The following is a 16,309-nucleotide window of genomic DNA, read 5'->3' as shown; positions in this document are numbered from 1 at the left end:
CTACAATAAAGTAGATTCACAATAAAGTGAGTCACATGAAAAAATACAAAAAATACAGATACCTAGAGATGACTTTTCTTTATTGCAAATAAAAGCTTAGAAGGCATCAAAAAAAATGCAGTTTGGTTCAAGAGGTCTGGGGTGGCGGCGGCCTGAGGTACTGCATCAGAGAAGCTCCCAGCTGGGATCACACTTTGAGAAGAAAAACTGTAGCTCATTTAATCTGCACCCCAGTGCTGTCCGGTAAGTATTATGGGCTCCCTTGTATTAGCAGGAAAACCGAGGCTCAGTTTCTGGGCCTCCTGAAGGCACATCATTAAAGAGAGCTACTCTGTTCCCTGCCCGTGGCCCCGTTAGAGAGGTAACACAGTGCCCAAGTAAACACACTCCCTCCTAGCCCCTCTGGGTCTGCCCCAGGCTCTTCCGAGTCTCTGACTTCAGACCCTCCCATCTCAGCTGGCCTCTAGCCTGGAGCTTCTGAGCCTGCAGCGGCATCTAAAGATAGTCTGCCTCACAGGAAACCAGATACTATTGGCTAACTTTGCAAATAAAGATGCCCTCAGAGGAGAGGGAGATACTCTCTGACAGACTGTGCGTGGGACAGGAAGGCTGACGGGCACATCGCCACCTCTCGAGGCTCCCTCCCCAGACCCAGCCCAGGTAGGAGCGGAGGGCTTATTTCACACCTGTGGGCGCCCTGGGTGAGGCACTGTGGTCAGAGGTCAAAGTGGGCTAATGAGGCTGGTTTGCTTTACTTGCCAACAAGGGAGACCATTTTCCAGAGGATCTTACAGCCTAAATGTACTAGGGCACTTGGTAGGGGGAGATAGTGACTGATTAGATCACTTATGATGTGCTCAACATGGTGAAATATGATTAGAAGTATTAGTAATTACGTTTCAGGGGCATGGAGAAATGCTCATTAAAAAAGCATCATTTAAAATTGCATCTGCAAGCTATTATATATAGGGTGGATAAAAAACAAGGTTCTACACTACAGCCAAGGGAACTATATTCAATATCCTATAATTAACCATAATGGAAAAGAATATATACATATATGAATCACTATTCTATAGCAGAATTAACACATTATGAATCAACTACAATAAAAGAAAAAATTAAAAGGTAAGGTTGTATCTGGATGATATTGAGGAATTACTGTTAACTTTCTAAGTTAAGAAACAGCATCAAAGTTATTATTATCATCATCATTTTTTTTCTGGCCATACTGCAAGCGTTGCGAGATCTTAGTTCCCTAACCAGGGATTCAACACAGCCAGGGTAATAAAATCGTGGAGTCCTAGCAAATAGGACCACCAGGGAACTCCCATTATTATTATTATTGTTAACTTTCCACATCTGTTTTATGCTCCTTCTCTATGTATTCCTAAAAAGACTTTTTTTTAATAGGAGCAGTAAGAATCCACTGTAGAGTCTGAAGCATATACATACAATTTGTATTTTTAGGAACAAAATAAGTAAAATGGACAGCAAGCCCTTAATGATCTTTCCTTCTGGCACTACCTTATTCTTGACTTTCTGTTCAAAAGTGTGTTGTCTTTTCCTTGTCTACGTCTTTATTTTTTTTTCCTATAATTTAAAAAAATATATATTTTTTTCTTTCTTTCTTGAGTTTTTTCTTTCCTTTTTCTTCCATGCTTTTTTGCACAATCTGCATTTTTTATAATGAGCATCTACTGTATTTATAATGAAAACCATTTTAGTAATAAATTGCTGACAGACTTTGATGTTCAACATTGATGTATGCTTTTATAATCACTGTGAGGACATTCGGGCTCAGAAGGTTTGTGTCATTGGGAAACATCATCTTCATTAAGAAAGTATGAGTGGACATACATGTGGGTGAATTGTGACTCTTGGTAGGGAAGAAAACCTATACAACATCTCTTGTTCCTGTGCCCTTTTGTCTTTTCCCTAAACCTATGTTCATTTGAAAACATAATACACTCAAAGGACAGTGTGCAGGTCAACAACTCATAAACTGATCTCCCATCTAACCATCATCCAGGCAGCAGCAGAGAACCTGACCAGCCCCCAGCAGCCTCCATCAGGTGTCTCCGGATCACCACCCCTGCCCTCCCAGAAATCACCCCAATCCTCACCTTTATGGTCATTGATTCTCTCCTTGTCCTTGTAGCTTTACAAGGATTTTAATGCTTTACATGGATTATCCTTGCGTGTTTCTCACCTTCACATATGTGAATTCATACAGTAGATCTATTTTTTTGGTTTGCATTTTAAAAATGCATTCATACTGGGACTTCCCTGGTGGTCCAGTGTTTAAGGCTCCATGTTCCCAATGAAGGTTGCATGGAATCAATCCATGGTCAGGGAACTCAGGTCCCACATGTCGCATCAGTTCAGTCGCTCAGTCGTGTCCGACTCTTTGCGACCCCATGAATCGCGGCATGCCAGGCCTCCCTGTCCATCACCAACTCCCGGAGTTCACTCAGACTCACGTCCATCGAGTCAGTGATGCCATCCAGCCATCTCATCCTCTGTTATCCCCTTCTCCTCCTGCCCCCAATCCCTCCCAGCATCAGGGTCTTTTCCAATGAGTCAACTCTTCACATGAAGTGGCCAAAGTTTTGGAGTTTCAGCCTCAGCATCAATCCTTCCAATGAACACCCAGGACTGGTCTCCTTTAGGATGGACTGGTTGGATATCCTTGCAGTCCAAGGGACTCTCAAGAGTCTTCTCCAACACCACGGTTCAAAAGCATCAATTCTTTGGAGCTCAGCTTTCTTCACAGTCCAACTCTCACATCCATACATGATCACTGGAAAAACCATAGCCTTGACTAGATGGACCTTTGTTGGCAAAGTAATGTCTCTGCTTTTGAATATGCTATCTAGGTTGTTCATAACTTGTCTTCCAAGGAGTAAGCGTCTTTCAATTTCATGGCTGCAATCACCATCTGCAGTGATATTGGAGCCCAAAAAAATAAAGTCTGACACTGTTTCCCCTGTTTCCCTATCTATTTCCCATGAAGTGATGGGACCAGAGGCCATGATCTTAGTTTACTGAATGTTGAGCTTTAAGCCAACTTTTTCACTCTCCTCTTTCACTTTCATCAAGAGGTTCTTTAGTTCCACTTCACTTTCTGCCATAAGGGTGGTGTCATCTGTATATCTGAGGTTATTGATATTTCTCCCGGCAATCTTGATTCCAGCTTATGCTTCTTCCAGCCCAGTGTTTTTCATGATGTAATCTGCATATAAGTTAAATAAGCAGGGTGACAATATACAGCCTTGACGTACTCCTTTTCCTAGCCAAAAAAAGAGCATTCATACTATAGGGGATGTAGATGTATACACAAAAATGTTTATGCAGCACCGTTCACCAAGGTCTCAAACTGAAAGCCACCAGGGTGCACCAGCATAAAACAGATGATAACCGCGGGACACTCACACAGTGCAATCCTATTCAGCAGTGCCAATGAACAGACCACAGCCACCACAATAACATGCATGAAATACAACCAGAAACACTTAGATAAATTTATAGATAAATGCAAAATTGGCCCATATTCAAAGGGCACTTATCAAATGCACCCCATCACTTTTCTTACACTCTTGTTATGAATCAATAATAAAAAATTCACAGAGACTGTATCTTAGACATTTTTACCTCCACAGAAACAAGCACAGTACCTATTGTTGGGCAAACAGAATGAAAAGCAAAATATCTGACCCAGAAAATCCTCTCCATGAAGATAGTAGAGAAAGAACTCTGTCATTTTTTGTTTGTTTGTTTTAATTGGAGGCTAATTACTTTACAATATCGTAGTGGTTTTGCCATACATTCACAGCTATCAGCCATGGGTGTACATGTGTCCCCCATCCTGAACCCCCCTCCCACCTCCCTCCCCATCCCATCCCTCAGGGTCATCCCAGTGCACCAGCCCTGAGCACCCTGCCTCATGCATCGAACCTGGACTGGCCATCTGTTTCACATATGGTAATATACATGTTTCAATGCTATTCTCCCAAATCATCCCCACCTCGCCCTCTCCCACAGAGTCCAAAAGTCTGTTCTTTACATCTGTGTCTCTTTTGCTGTCTTGCATATAGGGTCATCATTGCCATCTTTCTAAATTCCATATATATGAATTAATATACTGTATTGGTGTTTTTCTTTCTGACTTACTTCACTCTGTATAATAGGCTCCAGTTTCATCCGCCTCATTAGAACTGATTCAAATGTATTCTTTTTAATGGCTGCATAATACTCCATTGTGTATATGTACCACAGCTTTCTTATCCATTCGTCTGCTGATGGACATCTATGTTGCTTCCATGTCCTGGCTATTATAAACAGTGCTGAGATGAACATTGGGGTACACGTGTCTCTTTCCCTTCTGGTTTCCTAGATGTGATATCCAGCAGTGGGATTGCTGGGTCGTATGGCAGTTCTATTTCCAGCTTTTTAAGGCATCTCCACACTGTTCTCCATAGTGGCTGTACTAGTTTGCATTCCCACCAGCAGTGTAAGAGGGTTCCTTTTTCTCCACACCCTCTCCGGCGTTTATTGTTTATAGATTTTTTGATAGCAGCCATTCTGACTGGCATGAGATGGTACCACATTGTGGTTTTGATTTGCATTTCTCTGATAATGAGTGATGTTGAGCATTTTTTCATGTTTGTTAGCCATTTGTATGTCTTCTTTGGAGAAATGTCTGTTTGGAAGAACTCTGTCATTACTGAATAAGAATTAAACATCATATGCTTCACAGGCAAACCGCTACACGGTAGTAAAGAGACACAAAAAAATCTCACTTCAGACACAACCCCTTAGACACTCAAAATACTCAACAACTAGAGCTCAAGTCAGGGAACCTGATAGTCACACACAGTTCATCCCAAGTTCAGCATGGTCATCTGTATTAGCTGGCTTCATCTGTCCAGAGGAGAAACAAGCTTCTCATCTCTTTCTCATCAGAAGTAGTTGTGTAACTTGGAGCCAGGTTCGTGCCCAAGTCAGGCTCCTCTCCTCCCCCTGGCACTGGGAGTCTGGCCACCAACATGTGCATTTCAAAGAGATGGCTCCCAGCTGGAAAGCTGCAGAGGAAATGATCACATGTCCAAGAGGGGAGAAGGGACTCACAACTATACATCTTCTAAAGTAAATGCTCTAAGAAAAAAGAGACAAGGGGACTCTTCTTCCTTATTTTCAACAAGGAGAATTAAGCCTCTTATTTAAAATTTTTACTTGTCCTTATGCCAGTGTATGGTAAAGATACTTAATAGATATTGACTTAATCCACAATTAATTAATAAGTGAGTCCATGTCTTCTTCAGTTATTAAAAAAGGAAAATCATAAAGCATTTCTTTTCTAGATTTTACAGTTTACTTTGACAGAGATAAATACCAGTAAGGACGCTGCAGAGGAAAGCAGAGGGAGGCGTGGCCCAGAACAAAGGCAGGTTCTGTGCAGGGCCAGCTCACGCACGAGCACAGGGGCCTTCCCCATGTATGGTCTTTTCCTGTTACTGGTCTTGGCTTGGGGTGTGCATTTGGCTTGTATAAAATGCTGGTGGGTGGTCATGCCAAGTCCTTCTAGGTTGATGACTTGCTGGAAGAATAGAGTCACTCAATGTAGTGCATGGAAGATGCGGTGTAAGTTGTAAAATGTGGCCACTGCCCCTGAGCATGGAATTCAAGGCCCCTCCATCTGCCTGTTTTTTGCCTTCTCAGCCTTAGCTCTCTCTGAATCCTAAGGAAAGGTCTCTTATAAAAATAACTATCATTGTAAACTGGAAAACCACCAGGTTCTGAAAACACAGGGGCTCAAAGAGCCAGGGGAGTGGACTTGGGGTCAGACTGAGAACCTTCCTATTGCCCGTGGTGAACTCCAGATTTGTCAGAACCCAAAGTTAACTGATTCAGCTCTCTGTCTCCAAGCAGAAGCTCATCTGAATGCTGGGTGCCTGTGAGCCCAGAAGCTTCGCAGGTTGCTGGGCAGTCACTCTGTGGACACGAGGCTGCACTTCTCCGACCCAGGACTCATGCTGCTCTTTTAAGACTGTTTCCTTCCGTTCGGTCCTTGGAAAACTGATGATCCAGGGCTGACCGGGCTCTCAGAGATGGTCCAGTCCAGGGTTTGCATTACCCACATCAAGGCACTGAGGCACAGCTGGGAGGGAGATGCTCAGGGTCTGCCAGCTGATCTCAGGGTGTGTGGACCCCTATGAAGTATGCAGCTCTGAAGAGCAACTCTGCGTATTTGAAGGCAGGAAAGAAGCTGATCCTTTAGCTTTCAACCTTTTCTTCTCCAGAGAAAAGGATCTAAATTTTCTCACCACATTACTGAGAGTTAGATTCTGAGGGTCTGACAGTGAGGACCACCACCTGGTCACAGCTGGAGAGGCAAATAATATCTCCTCCCCCTCCATTCCCCACCTGCTATCTCACTGTGGGTCAGCCTTCTGGGTCCCGAGTCTAAACCCAGGAACAGTGCTCAGGGTCACATCATGAATTTTATCCTTTAAAGGAGGGGAGGTCACCTCTACTATTTTCCAGCTCTTGTTCTAGAGATGTGGCCTGCAGTAACCTGCAGAATTTCCCTCCAAGAGGAAAAACCCAGTGCAGGGCAGGAAGCATGGCTTTGTGAAGAGACGCATCTGGCTTAAAATCCTGGCTCTGCTGCTCCTTTGATAAGTTACTCAAGTCTCTCTGCTTGCTGGTGGTTATTTTGCAGTCATTTCCCACGAGGTGTTGTGGCAAGAATTAAATAGGGTCTTGTGTCTGTAGCATGACACTTAGCGGGTCCCCAGGAACGGCAGCCTTCTCTCCTTCTAAACCAGGGCTTTCAGAGGATAACCTCAGGTTCTGGAATGTCAAGAGACAGTGGCACCCACATGGGGAAAGTCGGGATCCAGGATCAAGCAATTCCTGAGTTTTGTTTGGTCCAAAAGAAAAATATTAAGCCTAACAATTGGCATTAGACTGAACCTCAAACCCTTCTGTACTCAAGGGCCTAAAAGGCCATAAAAAGAGAGCAAGGGAGGTAAACAAACAAGGCACACTGGATCTAGAAAACGGTAAGCAGGACGTGAAGCCAAAAGACAGGGGGAAGCAACACGAAAAAGACGTTAGGGAAAAGAAAGGGGATGGAGGCCACCTAATGAGAAGGAAGTACAGAAAAGGGAAGCTGGTTGGAAAAAGTGGGTAATAATGACCAAAAAAAAAAAAAAAAAGGTTAAAAAATAAGTGAGCAGGCCAAAGAAAAGGAAGTGACCGGAGGAAGTAGGACAGGATCAGCAGTAGAGCTGGCTGGGTGTTTTTTAAAGCAGGTTCTACAAAATTCATTTTTACATGACTAAGACAGCCATGTGTACTCAAAGCTCAGCTTCTAGGTTTAGCCCAGACTCTCTCAGCTCAGCATCATTTAGTAAAACGTTGACTTAACAGAGCAGAGGGTGAGGAGGCCCAAGTATAGTTGGGGGGATGTGTGTAGTGCAGCCTGGGTTAGTGCAGTGGGACTTATGCTAATGCTTCATTCCAGCACCCATCCTTCCCCTGGCAACCCCATCTACATGGATGTCACTTACTACATGCTGCAAGGGCTTATTGCATTGGATTCTTGCACTTGATTTCTGGCCCCTCAGGGGCCAGGAGGCCAGTGTCCAGCCTGAGTGAAAGTCAAGTAGATCCCTGACAGCCCTCTGACCCCTGGGCATTGGCCCCACTCTCATCTGCTGCCAAGAGTCCTATCTTCAGGTTCCTGGCCCAGGGCTGGAACATCTCAGAGGACCTAGAAATAAAAGGTCCTGCTTGGGCTCACCTTTCCTGAAAAGGTGCCTGGATAAAACTATCAAGTTCTAGACACTTGGTGTTATTTAAGCCTTACTACAGTTCTGAAAGGAAAGTTCTGTATTTAATTCACTGCCCTGCTGAAGGGCTCCGGGGATATTTGTGATGAGAGGTCAGGGGAGGTGCAGCAAGAGCTCAGGGGAGGCCAGGATGTCTGAAACAAACAGGGGCCAGGGGGCAAGGAGGTGCCCGGTCCTCCTCTCTCCTTACTGGGCGCCTGGCCCAGGGCTGTGACGTGTGTGCCTGTGCCCTTCTCGCCTGTCTCCTTGCTCTTCAGTGATCCAGAGACACCTTCCTGAAGATTAGTAGGAGGTCCCTGTGTATGAGACACAGTGCCAAGAGAACATGAGACCCAGCACGTGCATATTTGGCAAAAATCAAGTCAATCTCAGACTGGGGCATGTGAAGAGCTCCAGACGGCAAGTCTTAGGACAGACAGATGGAATCACTGACTGACTGTGAAAGACTCCCCGTGTCCCCCCTTGCCCTGCAGATGTCCCCAACCCACCACTCTGCACTCAGCCCCCAAGTGTGGAAGGACAGGGGCAGGAAGGGTGGTGATGGGGAACAAATGAGACAGGAATCACGGACATCCCACTGTGTCCTCGTGCGGCCCCTCCCTATCTCTGGCACCAAGGTGCCCTTGCCTCGCTGGGGCTGCCCTTGACCTGCGGGTGTTTGCCAGGTGCCCTCTCCGGGAGCAATGCTGCAGGATCACTGGGCGGAAGGCACTCTAGCCAGGTAGGAATGCGGGGGTGAGAATCAGGGAAGGGGGCAGCGTCATCCTGGCAGACGTCTTTCCTTTTCTATGACTACAGAACCCAGGACTTTTTGTTATTGTTAATAATTATTATTGAGAAGAAGAAACCTAGCCCTGGCAGAGGGGGCCTTCTCTGCTCTCGTCTTTCAGGTTTTACTCCTGGCACTGGCTGTGGAATTTTGGAATACTTGGAATTTTGAGGTTCAGGGAATTCAGAGAACTTGGTCACACAGTGTATGGGGAGAAAGGGAAAATTCCTGGGTGACAGTTGGGTCACTCCAGCTACATGTTTCTAGAAGTGGGTGGGCAGATTTGACTGAGAAAGTCTCGGGCTCTCGCAGCAATGGTGGGAAAGAAAGATTCATTTTGTGGCTGCACTTCTTTTAACAATTCTCTCCCCTAAAAGGACGGACTGTGGTAAAGAAATGAAAATAATTAGAAGTGAAAAGTCAAAAGAAAGAATTAAACAATGTTGAATTTCCAAGTGATTCTGAGGTGTGGCTTTTCTAGCAGCTTTTCCTCCTGAGACCATCCCTCCCACCTGCTTTGCAATAGCAGTTTAATGAACAGTCTGAAACAAATCTTAAGTACAAACACAGGCATCAAAAACTATGCTCTGAGGATGAAGCAGCTTCTAATTTGTGGGAAAAGGATTAAATATTTCTGTTTTCTGAAAAGAGTTTATTTTGTATTTTGTTTTCTATTAAAATGTGTTTAGTTTCCAAAAAAAAAAAAAATCAAGTCAATCTAAAAGCAGCAAGTTCCTGGGCTTTAGGACTGAATACAGGCCCCGAAGAGACATAAAATGACTTTTATTGTCCTTGGACTCCTCTCTAGGTCAACACTGCCAGCTCCTGACACTGGGGGGAGGAGGAGGAGGAAGAGGGGAGCCAGCCCCAGCATCCCCAACAAGGACTTGACTGTTTGCTATCCTACAAGCTGCAAGTCCAGGAAGACGGGCTCCTGCTGCAAGCCACTTGCACCACACGACTGCTCCCTGCCTCCCCACATTTCAGCTGAGCATCTGACATCTCTGTCACTTAAAAATGGTTGAACATCAGCCACTTTATACGGTTCAACTTAACTTTTATTGATTAAGGTCATGGCTAGAGGATCCTCTCTGAGAAAAGGGCATTGTAGCCAAGAGCAAAGAGCACACACTTTCCTGGGGCTGAGGACTCCATCCCAGCCTGAGATGGCCCAGGTCAGAAGGCCTTGGGCCACTTCGCCAGCAGGCTGGGTGAGACAGAGAAGTAGATCAGCATACCAAGCTGAGGCTGGGAAGGGAGAAGCAAAGGGTGGGTCCTCCCCTTGGCAGAGACACCATCTTGGTACAACCAGCATGAAAAGGGTGTAGCAAGGTGTGGAAACTCCCTTGGTTAGAGAAGTATGAGCTTTGGTTTTAGCTGTGCTGGGAGACAGGCAGTGACAAGCAGAAGGTGTGTGCTGAGGTTTCTGACAGCCTGTCTTGTGGTATCACAAGGAAGAGGAGGGGCCCCAGAGGTCCATCCATCTGCGAAAGGACTCCCCTTGCAGACTCTGGAGTGAGTCCTGGCTGGGAGAAGGGAGGATGGGCATGTGTCACTTCCCAAACTGAAAAATGTCTTGCCTTTCCATTCCTGCCCAGAAAGAAACAGGAGAAGAACAGTAGGGGAGGGTAGGCCACACTGAAGTGCAGGACTGGTAATTATTATTAGCCCCTGGAACCTGAGCCCACAGGCTAACTGAGCCCGCCCTCCATCTGGGATCTGTTGGCCCCTTCATGACTGCAGAGGCCTGGATGATGCTGGCACACCCTCTGCACTTGTAGGATGACTGACCATCCCAGTTGACTTAGAATTTAGGGGTTTCCGAAATGTGAGGCTTTCAGTGCTAAAACCAGAAGAGTCCTGGCCAAATCAAGGCAAGGTAATCACCCTAGAGTGTCTGACTCTAGGATTATTCCTTAAGGAAGGAATAACAATCCTTAAGGATTATTCATTAAGGAAGAGAAAGACTTGGTTCATAGAGGAAGAGGAAAAGAAATGGCTCGCAAAAACAAAGACAGGTCTCTGGGTGCAGGTCTGCCCAGGGCTCTGCGACATCTGAGACCTCTCTCTTCAGTCTTCAAGCAGGAGAAACAAGAGTCCAGAGGGTAGAGAGGTGGAAGAAAGGAAGGGGGTGGAGAATGGCACTGGGGAAGTTTGAAATGGAAGTGTGAATTATGGCACCAGTTCAGCTGGTAAAGAATCCGCCTGCAATGCAGGAGACCCCAGTTTGATTCCTGGGTTGGAAAGATCCCCTGAAGAGGGTTAGGCTACCCATGCCAGTATTCCTGGGCTTCCCTGGTGGCTCAGTTGGTAAAGAATCTGCCTGCAATGCGAGAGACCTGGGTTTGATCCCTGGGTTGGGAAGAACCCCTGGAGGAGGGCATGGCAACCCACTCCAATATTCTTGCCTGGAGAATCCCCATGGACAGAGGATATATGGCAGGCTATAGTCTATGGGGTTGCAAAGAGCAGGACATGACTGAGCAACTAATACACACACCACCCCATCCCTCTCCTCCTTGCTTGCTCATGGTCCTCTCTCACCCATCCACACCCTGGTTAAGCTGGCTACCTTTCAGATAGACTTTTGAAAATCAAAGAAAAAAATATCTGTCTCAAGCTTCAAAAGACTGACGTTCAAATGCTAACTGAGCCATTTATTGTGTCGTTTCTGGCAAGTCACTGAGCATCTCAGAGCCTGGTTTCCTCTCTGCCAGAGGGGTCTGTTATAGCCTCCATCACAGAGATTAAATAAGACCGCACACAGGACACTGGGAGATGCACTGGTCAGACACCCAACCAAAAGCTTGTTTCGTCTGCCTTTGTACGTAAGGAGTGGAACTACAACTTTGTTTCTCTGAGAACTCATGCCATTACTTGTCTTCCTTTCTCATCCAGGTGCTCACCATGCACACCACCCTCCCTGAATCAACTTCAGAAAACTTGGAGTATTATGACCTTGCAGAAGCCTGTGATATGGGGGACATCATGGCCTTGGGAACTGTCTTCGTGGTCATACTCTACTCCCTTGTCTTTGCCTTTGGCCTGGTGGGAAATTTGCTGGTGGTGTTTGCCCTCATCAACAGCCAGAGGTCCAAAAGTATTACTGACATTTACCTCCTGAACCTGGCCTTGTCTGATCTGCTCTTTGTAGCCACCTTGCCCTTCTGGACTCACTATGTGATAAATGAGCAAGGCCTTCACCACGCCACGTGCAAACTCATCACTGCCTTCTTCTTCATTGGGTTTTTTGGAGGCATATTCTTCATCACCGTTATCAGCGTCGACAGGTTCCTGGCCATTGTGCTGGCTGCCAACTCCATGAGCAACAGGACCGTGCAGCATGGTGTCACCACCAGCCTCGGCGTCTGGGCAGCTGCCATCTTGGTGGCCACACCGCAGTTCATGTTCACCAAAGAGAAAGAGAACGAATGCTTTGGCGACTACCCTGAGATCCTGCAGGAAATCTGGCCTGTGATCCTCAACACGGAAATAAATTTTCTTGGCTTCCTGCTCCCCCTGCTCATTATGAGTTACTGTTACTTCAGAATCATGCAGACATTGTTTTCCTGCAAGAACCACAAGAAAGCTAAAGCCATCAGACTGATCTTTCTGGTGGTCGTCGTTTTTTTCCTCTTCTGGACACCCTATAATGTCATGATTTTCTTACAGACACTCAATCTCTATGACTTCTTTCCCAAATGTGACGTGAAGAGAGATCTGAAGTTGGCCATCAGTGTGACAGAGACAATTGCATTTAGCCACTGTTGCCTCAATCCCCTTATCTATGCATTTGCTGGAGAGAAGTTCAGACGATACCTTTACCGTCTGTACAGGAAATGCCTGGCTGTCCTGTGTTGCCATCCTGACCACCTCAGTTTCTCTTCATCTCTGTCTGAATCACAAAGGAGCAGGCGGGAAAGTGTTCTGAGCAGCAATTTTACTCATTACACCAGCGATGGAGATGCGTCCATCCTTCTCTGAAGGGATCCCAAAGCTGTGTCCCTCCAGCAAGGCTGGAGTTTCTGAGTTGACACTGAATAATGAGGATAGATTTTAAAACTTCTTACATGCAAGAAATAATGAATCCAAAGCTCCCAAAACAATCCTAAAGTATTTTCAAGACTTGTGCTCAAAATTTGAATGATAAAGAGTAGACATGGCTCTTACTGCCAATGTCAGGACTTCCTTGCCTATAAATGACCGAAATTCAACTCAGACTAACTTAGCCTGAAAAGAGGCAGTAACATTCACCTTATAGCATGGGCAATGGGTGGTGAGTCCTCAGTGAGAGAAAACTAGAGACTGAGTCTAACTAGCATGTCCTCTGACTCTCAATTCTCTGAGTGGTAAGAGAGATCCCAGACTCACATAACACATCTTTGTCATCCGAGAGGGAGTGAGACCCATCCCCCTCTGAGGCCAAGGTTGAAATCCCCAGGGAAGGGCTCTGATTGGCCAAGTTTGTATCAGATCTTCATCCCTGGACCACGAGATGGTATCCACAGGGAAGAGGTAGACAAGATGGCAGCTTCCATTCCAATATTGTGGTTGGAGATGCAGGAAGATGTATTTCCAAAGAGCTGAAGGTGTGGGTGCTTCTTTGATCAGACTGAACAAGAGTTGCCCACCAACTGTCCTGGGTGTCTGGCCCAGCCTCCCTCCTGATCATACTGGCCAGCACACAATGTCAGACTCTTCTTCATTAAACCCTCTCTGTCATATCCCCAAACCTACAAAGGTTCCCCTAGCGTACATTGTATCAAGTCCAAACTCAAATGCCTGGCTTCCAAGATGTTCCATCATGCAGTCCCAATAACAGATTCCCCAGCACCTTCTTTTCTCAAAGGACTCCAGCTCCCGCCTCAGGCAGGTCTCTTCCATCTGGTCACGTGCATCACCACCTGATCCAGAACCCAGGGGAATAAACAGAAAAGAAACACTGGCCCAAACTGAGAAGGCATGGTTTCTAATCTCAACTCTATCACTTATCCACTGGATAACTGGGGGCCAACTGAGCTTAGTTTCCTCATCTGTAGAATGGAAATTATAACTCTTTTCATGTAGGAAGCATGCAGCATGAGGAGCCAGCCTCCAGCTCTCACAGATTCCAACCCTCCTGCCAGGTTCCCAGACTTCAGCCTTTCCCCCACCCGGCGCCATGCTTAAGTAGTGCTGTTGACAGAACTTGGAAAGGCCTCACAGGTTCTGCTTGTGATGCAGCCCTTGACACGGAGAAGGCTGCCTCCCACAGTAGTGCTCAATGGACACTCCTAGATATACAGATTGATAGGCTTTCCTGACTCAGTCCTCCCAGGCTGCCTGGACCATTTCCTCCCAATCAACTGGTGACAACCCTATATGGAGAGAACCTCATCATTCATGCCACTGCCAACCTGGACAGCCCGAGTCCCTGGAACAGCTTTCCCTTTCTCAGTTAATGTCTGAGATGGTCTGAAACTTTAAAGCTTGAAAAACAATTGTGATGATGCTAAAGAAAATATCACCTATAATCTAATCACACAATATCTTCATGTGCCCACTGGACCTTGTTCACAGCCTCACATGTTTCAAGTTGCAGTCATAGTGTACGGACAGTTCTATAATCTGCTTTTTTTTTTCTCTCTCTTAACATTAGGCCACAGATAATGCTCTGTCTCTGCACAGTTTTGTAATGATCATTTTAGAAGACTCAGCCAGGTTGTGTACTCACTGAAGGCATCTGACTCATTGCTGTATTTCTCACGCCTTGGAAGTCAATGTATTTGTTTACCCAATGACAGAATGAATTACATTCCATTAAGATCATGTACTGCAACTTATCCTTACCCTGTTAATAAGCACTTCATGTGTTTCTAATATTTAACAAATACATATTTTATGGCACTTTTCTGTGTAATTTCCTTTCTCCCCTTCAATTACTTCGTTTGGATAAATTCCTTCCCATGGGGCTAACTGAGCCAAAGAGCATGGGTACTTCTTAGCCTTTGACACATACATATGGGACTAATAAACTGCAAAACCTTTATTGAGTACGTATTATATATAACACATGAGCTCAGATCCAGAGCTGTTCCAAAGATGAGTGTGATAAGGCCGCTGCCCTCAATGCTTAAGAGGCGTTCAATGTTTAAATGCAGAACTCAGAAGTTAAAAAAAGAAAAGCACACTCTTACATTATTTGGTAACACAAGAACAAGGACACCTGACCTGAGTCATTAAGGATCTTAAGACCCTAATCTTAGAACATCTTACCTGACTCTTAAGATCTTGAGATTTTAGGAGAAAAGTCCGAGAACAGTGAAAGGCATTGGGAACAGAGTGTGGTGGGATGCTGCTGGAGCTCTGGCTCGGACAACCAATGGAACAGGGTGTTCTCAGGGTGTTCACAGTTTCATCCCTTATCACCTGGTCCTTGTCCCAGCTGTCGAATCATCAAGCTTTTCATTAAAAATTTAACTTATTAGTGGACTCCTAAGAAAAGAGGAAAAAAATTCTTTTGTCTTGAGGAACAAAGAAGAGAGAAAACACTTTTATTTCTAGAAGACAATTAGATTTGTATCATAAGAAACGTTCATTCATTTTACTAAGACAGAATAGGGAGAAAATTAGGAAGGTCATTGAAAAGCCCTAAATAGCTGTGATGCTGGTGTCTAAGGAAAGGAAGGCACATCTGAAAAGGACAGTTGACCCTAAGAGCACGGCTGAATCAGATCCACCACGGCTGCTGGGCTCTGGGCTTCCCCAAAGCAGAAGGGAACTCCAAACACAGATAGACGTCTGTGACTGTGTCCCAGCAGACTGACTCTGTGACCCTGGGCAAGGTATTTGACATCTCTAAGGTTCAGTTTCCTCAGCTGGCAAATAAGAATAAAAACAGTGCCCACTTCCTGGAAAGATGATGAGGATTTAGTAAGATTACCTTCCCAAAGCTCACAACACAGGCTTGGAAAGCAAGGTCAGACAAATGGTGGCAACTACTTTCTTTTATTATTATTATTATCAGATTGGATCTTTCCCAGTGAGGAAACTCATACTACGTTGCCCATGCCATCTTGCTTTTTCCCAGAATCACAGAAGGGTGGGTGGTCAGAAATTGTTGAGTACAAACCCACACTTTGCAGGTTAGAGAAAGGATGTCCAGAGAGGGCCAGAGACTGGCCCAAGACCAAACAGTGAGTTAATCAAAGAGGTAGATCCCTTAAGTCTCGGTTTACTGACTTCCTCCTCCTAATACAAATTTAGACCAATCCTATGGTGACTACAGTTAACAATACTGTGTTGTATATTTGTATATTTGAAAGTTGCTTAAACAGTTGATTTTAATATTTGAGAAACTTTTTCTTCTTTATTTATTTATTTTATGTCTTAGACCAGGCTGTGCATGGCATACAGGATCTTAGTTCCCTGACCAGGGATCAAACCCGTGCCCCCTGCATTGGGAGCGCAGAGTCTTAACCAATGGACTGTCAGGGAAGTTCCTAAGAGAGTAGATTTTAAAAGTTCTCACCACACACAAAAAAATTGTTAACTATGTGAAGTGATAGATGTGTTAATTACCCTTATTTCATAATCACTTTACAATATATACATATATAAGTATACGTAGAAAACCATAAAGATTTCATCAAAAAATTGTGAGAATTAACAAATTCAGTAAAATTGCAGGACACAAAATCGA

General features: G+C 45.1%; 1 protein-coding gene and 1 long non-coding RNA gene across 7 annotated transcripts in view; one reads left to right on the top strand and one right to left on the bottom strand.

Annotated features, from left to right (window-relative positions):
- The window catches only part of LOC147348058 (uncharacterized), an 88,044-nt gene that overhangs the window by 7,356 nt on the left and 64,379 nt on the right, over positions 1–16,309 (bottom strand). The window contains exons 3-4 of one of the 3 annotated variants that reach the window (XR_015150945.1): positions 14,884–15,102; positions 5,979–6,855 (exon numbers count right to left, since the gene is read on the bottom strand). The exons of 1 other annotated variant lie outside the window; for it this stretch is intronic. This is a non-coding gene — a long non-coding RNA (uncharacterized LOC147348058). Of the gene's footprint in view, positions 1–5,978; positions 6,856–14,883; positions 15,103–16,309 lie in introns of those variants that run through there. One more of the 3 variants, XR_015150943.1, reaches the window with a different exon arrangement.
- Positions 577–14,514, top strand: CX3CR1 (C-X3-C motif chemokine receptor 1). 4 transcript variants are annotated; one of them, XM_086366004.1, is made up of 3 exons: positions 577–660; positions 9,437–9,648; positions 11,527–14,514. In XM_086366004.1, the coding sequence occupies exons 2-3, from the start codon at positions 9,646–9,648 to the stop codon at positions 12,610–12,612; spliced, it is 1,089 nt and encodes a 362-aa protein (XP_086222130.1). In that variant the 5' UTR covers positions 577–660; positions 9,437–9,645; the 3' UTR covers positions 12,613–14,514. The 4 variants fall into 4 exon arrangements, with proteins under 4 accessions (XP_086222130.1, XP_086222129.1, XP_086222128.1 ...); XM_086366003.1 differs by having other exon boundaries at positions 9,437–10,143; XM_086366002.1 differs by lacking the exon at positions 9,437–9,648.

This window comes from Bos grunniens, chromosome 22, assembly GCF_055505025.1.
Source record: "Bos grunniens cultivar Pamir isolate PY7600 chromosome 22, Bosgru_T2T1.0, whole genome shotgun sequence".
Taxonomy (NCBI): domain Eukaryota; kingdom Metazoa; phylum Chordata; class Mammalia; order Artiodactyla; family Bovidae; genus Bos; species Bos grunniens.
Note: the sequence above shows the minus strand (reverse complement) of the source record. Positions and strands in the feature narration are given on the sequence as shown.

What these genes read in the sequence shown, in the direction of transcription:
- CX3CR1 (XM_086366005.1), top strand. Translation starts at nt 9,702, where the DNA reads ATGGCTAGAGGATCCTCTCTGAGAAAAGGGCATTGTAGCCAAGAGCAA. An exon ending in CCACTTCGCCAGCAGGCTGG is followed by an intron (nt 9,840 to 11,526) that starts GTGAGACAGAGA and finishes TTTCTCATCCAG; the next exon opens with GTGCTCACCATGCACACCAC.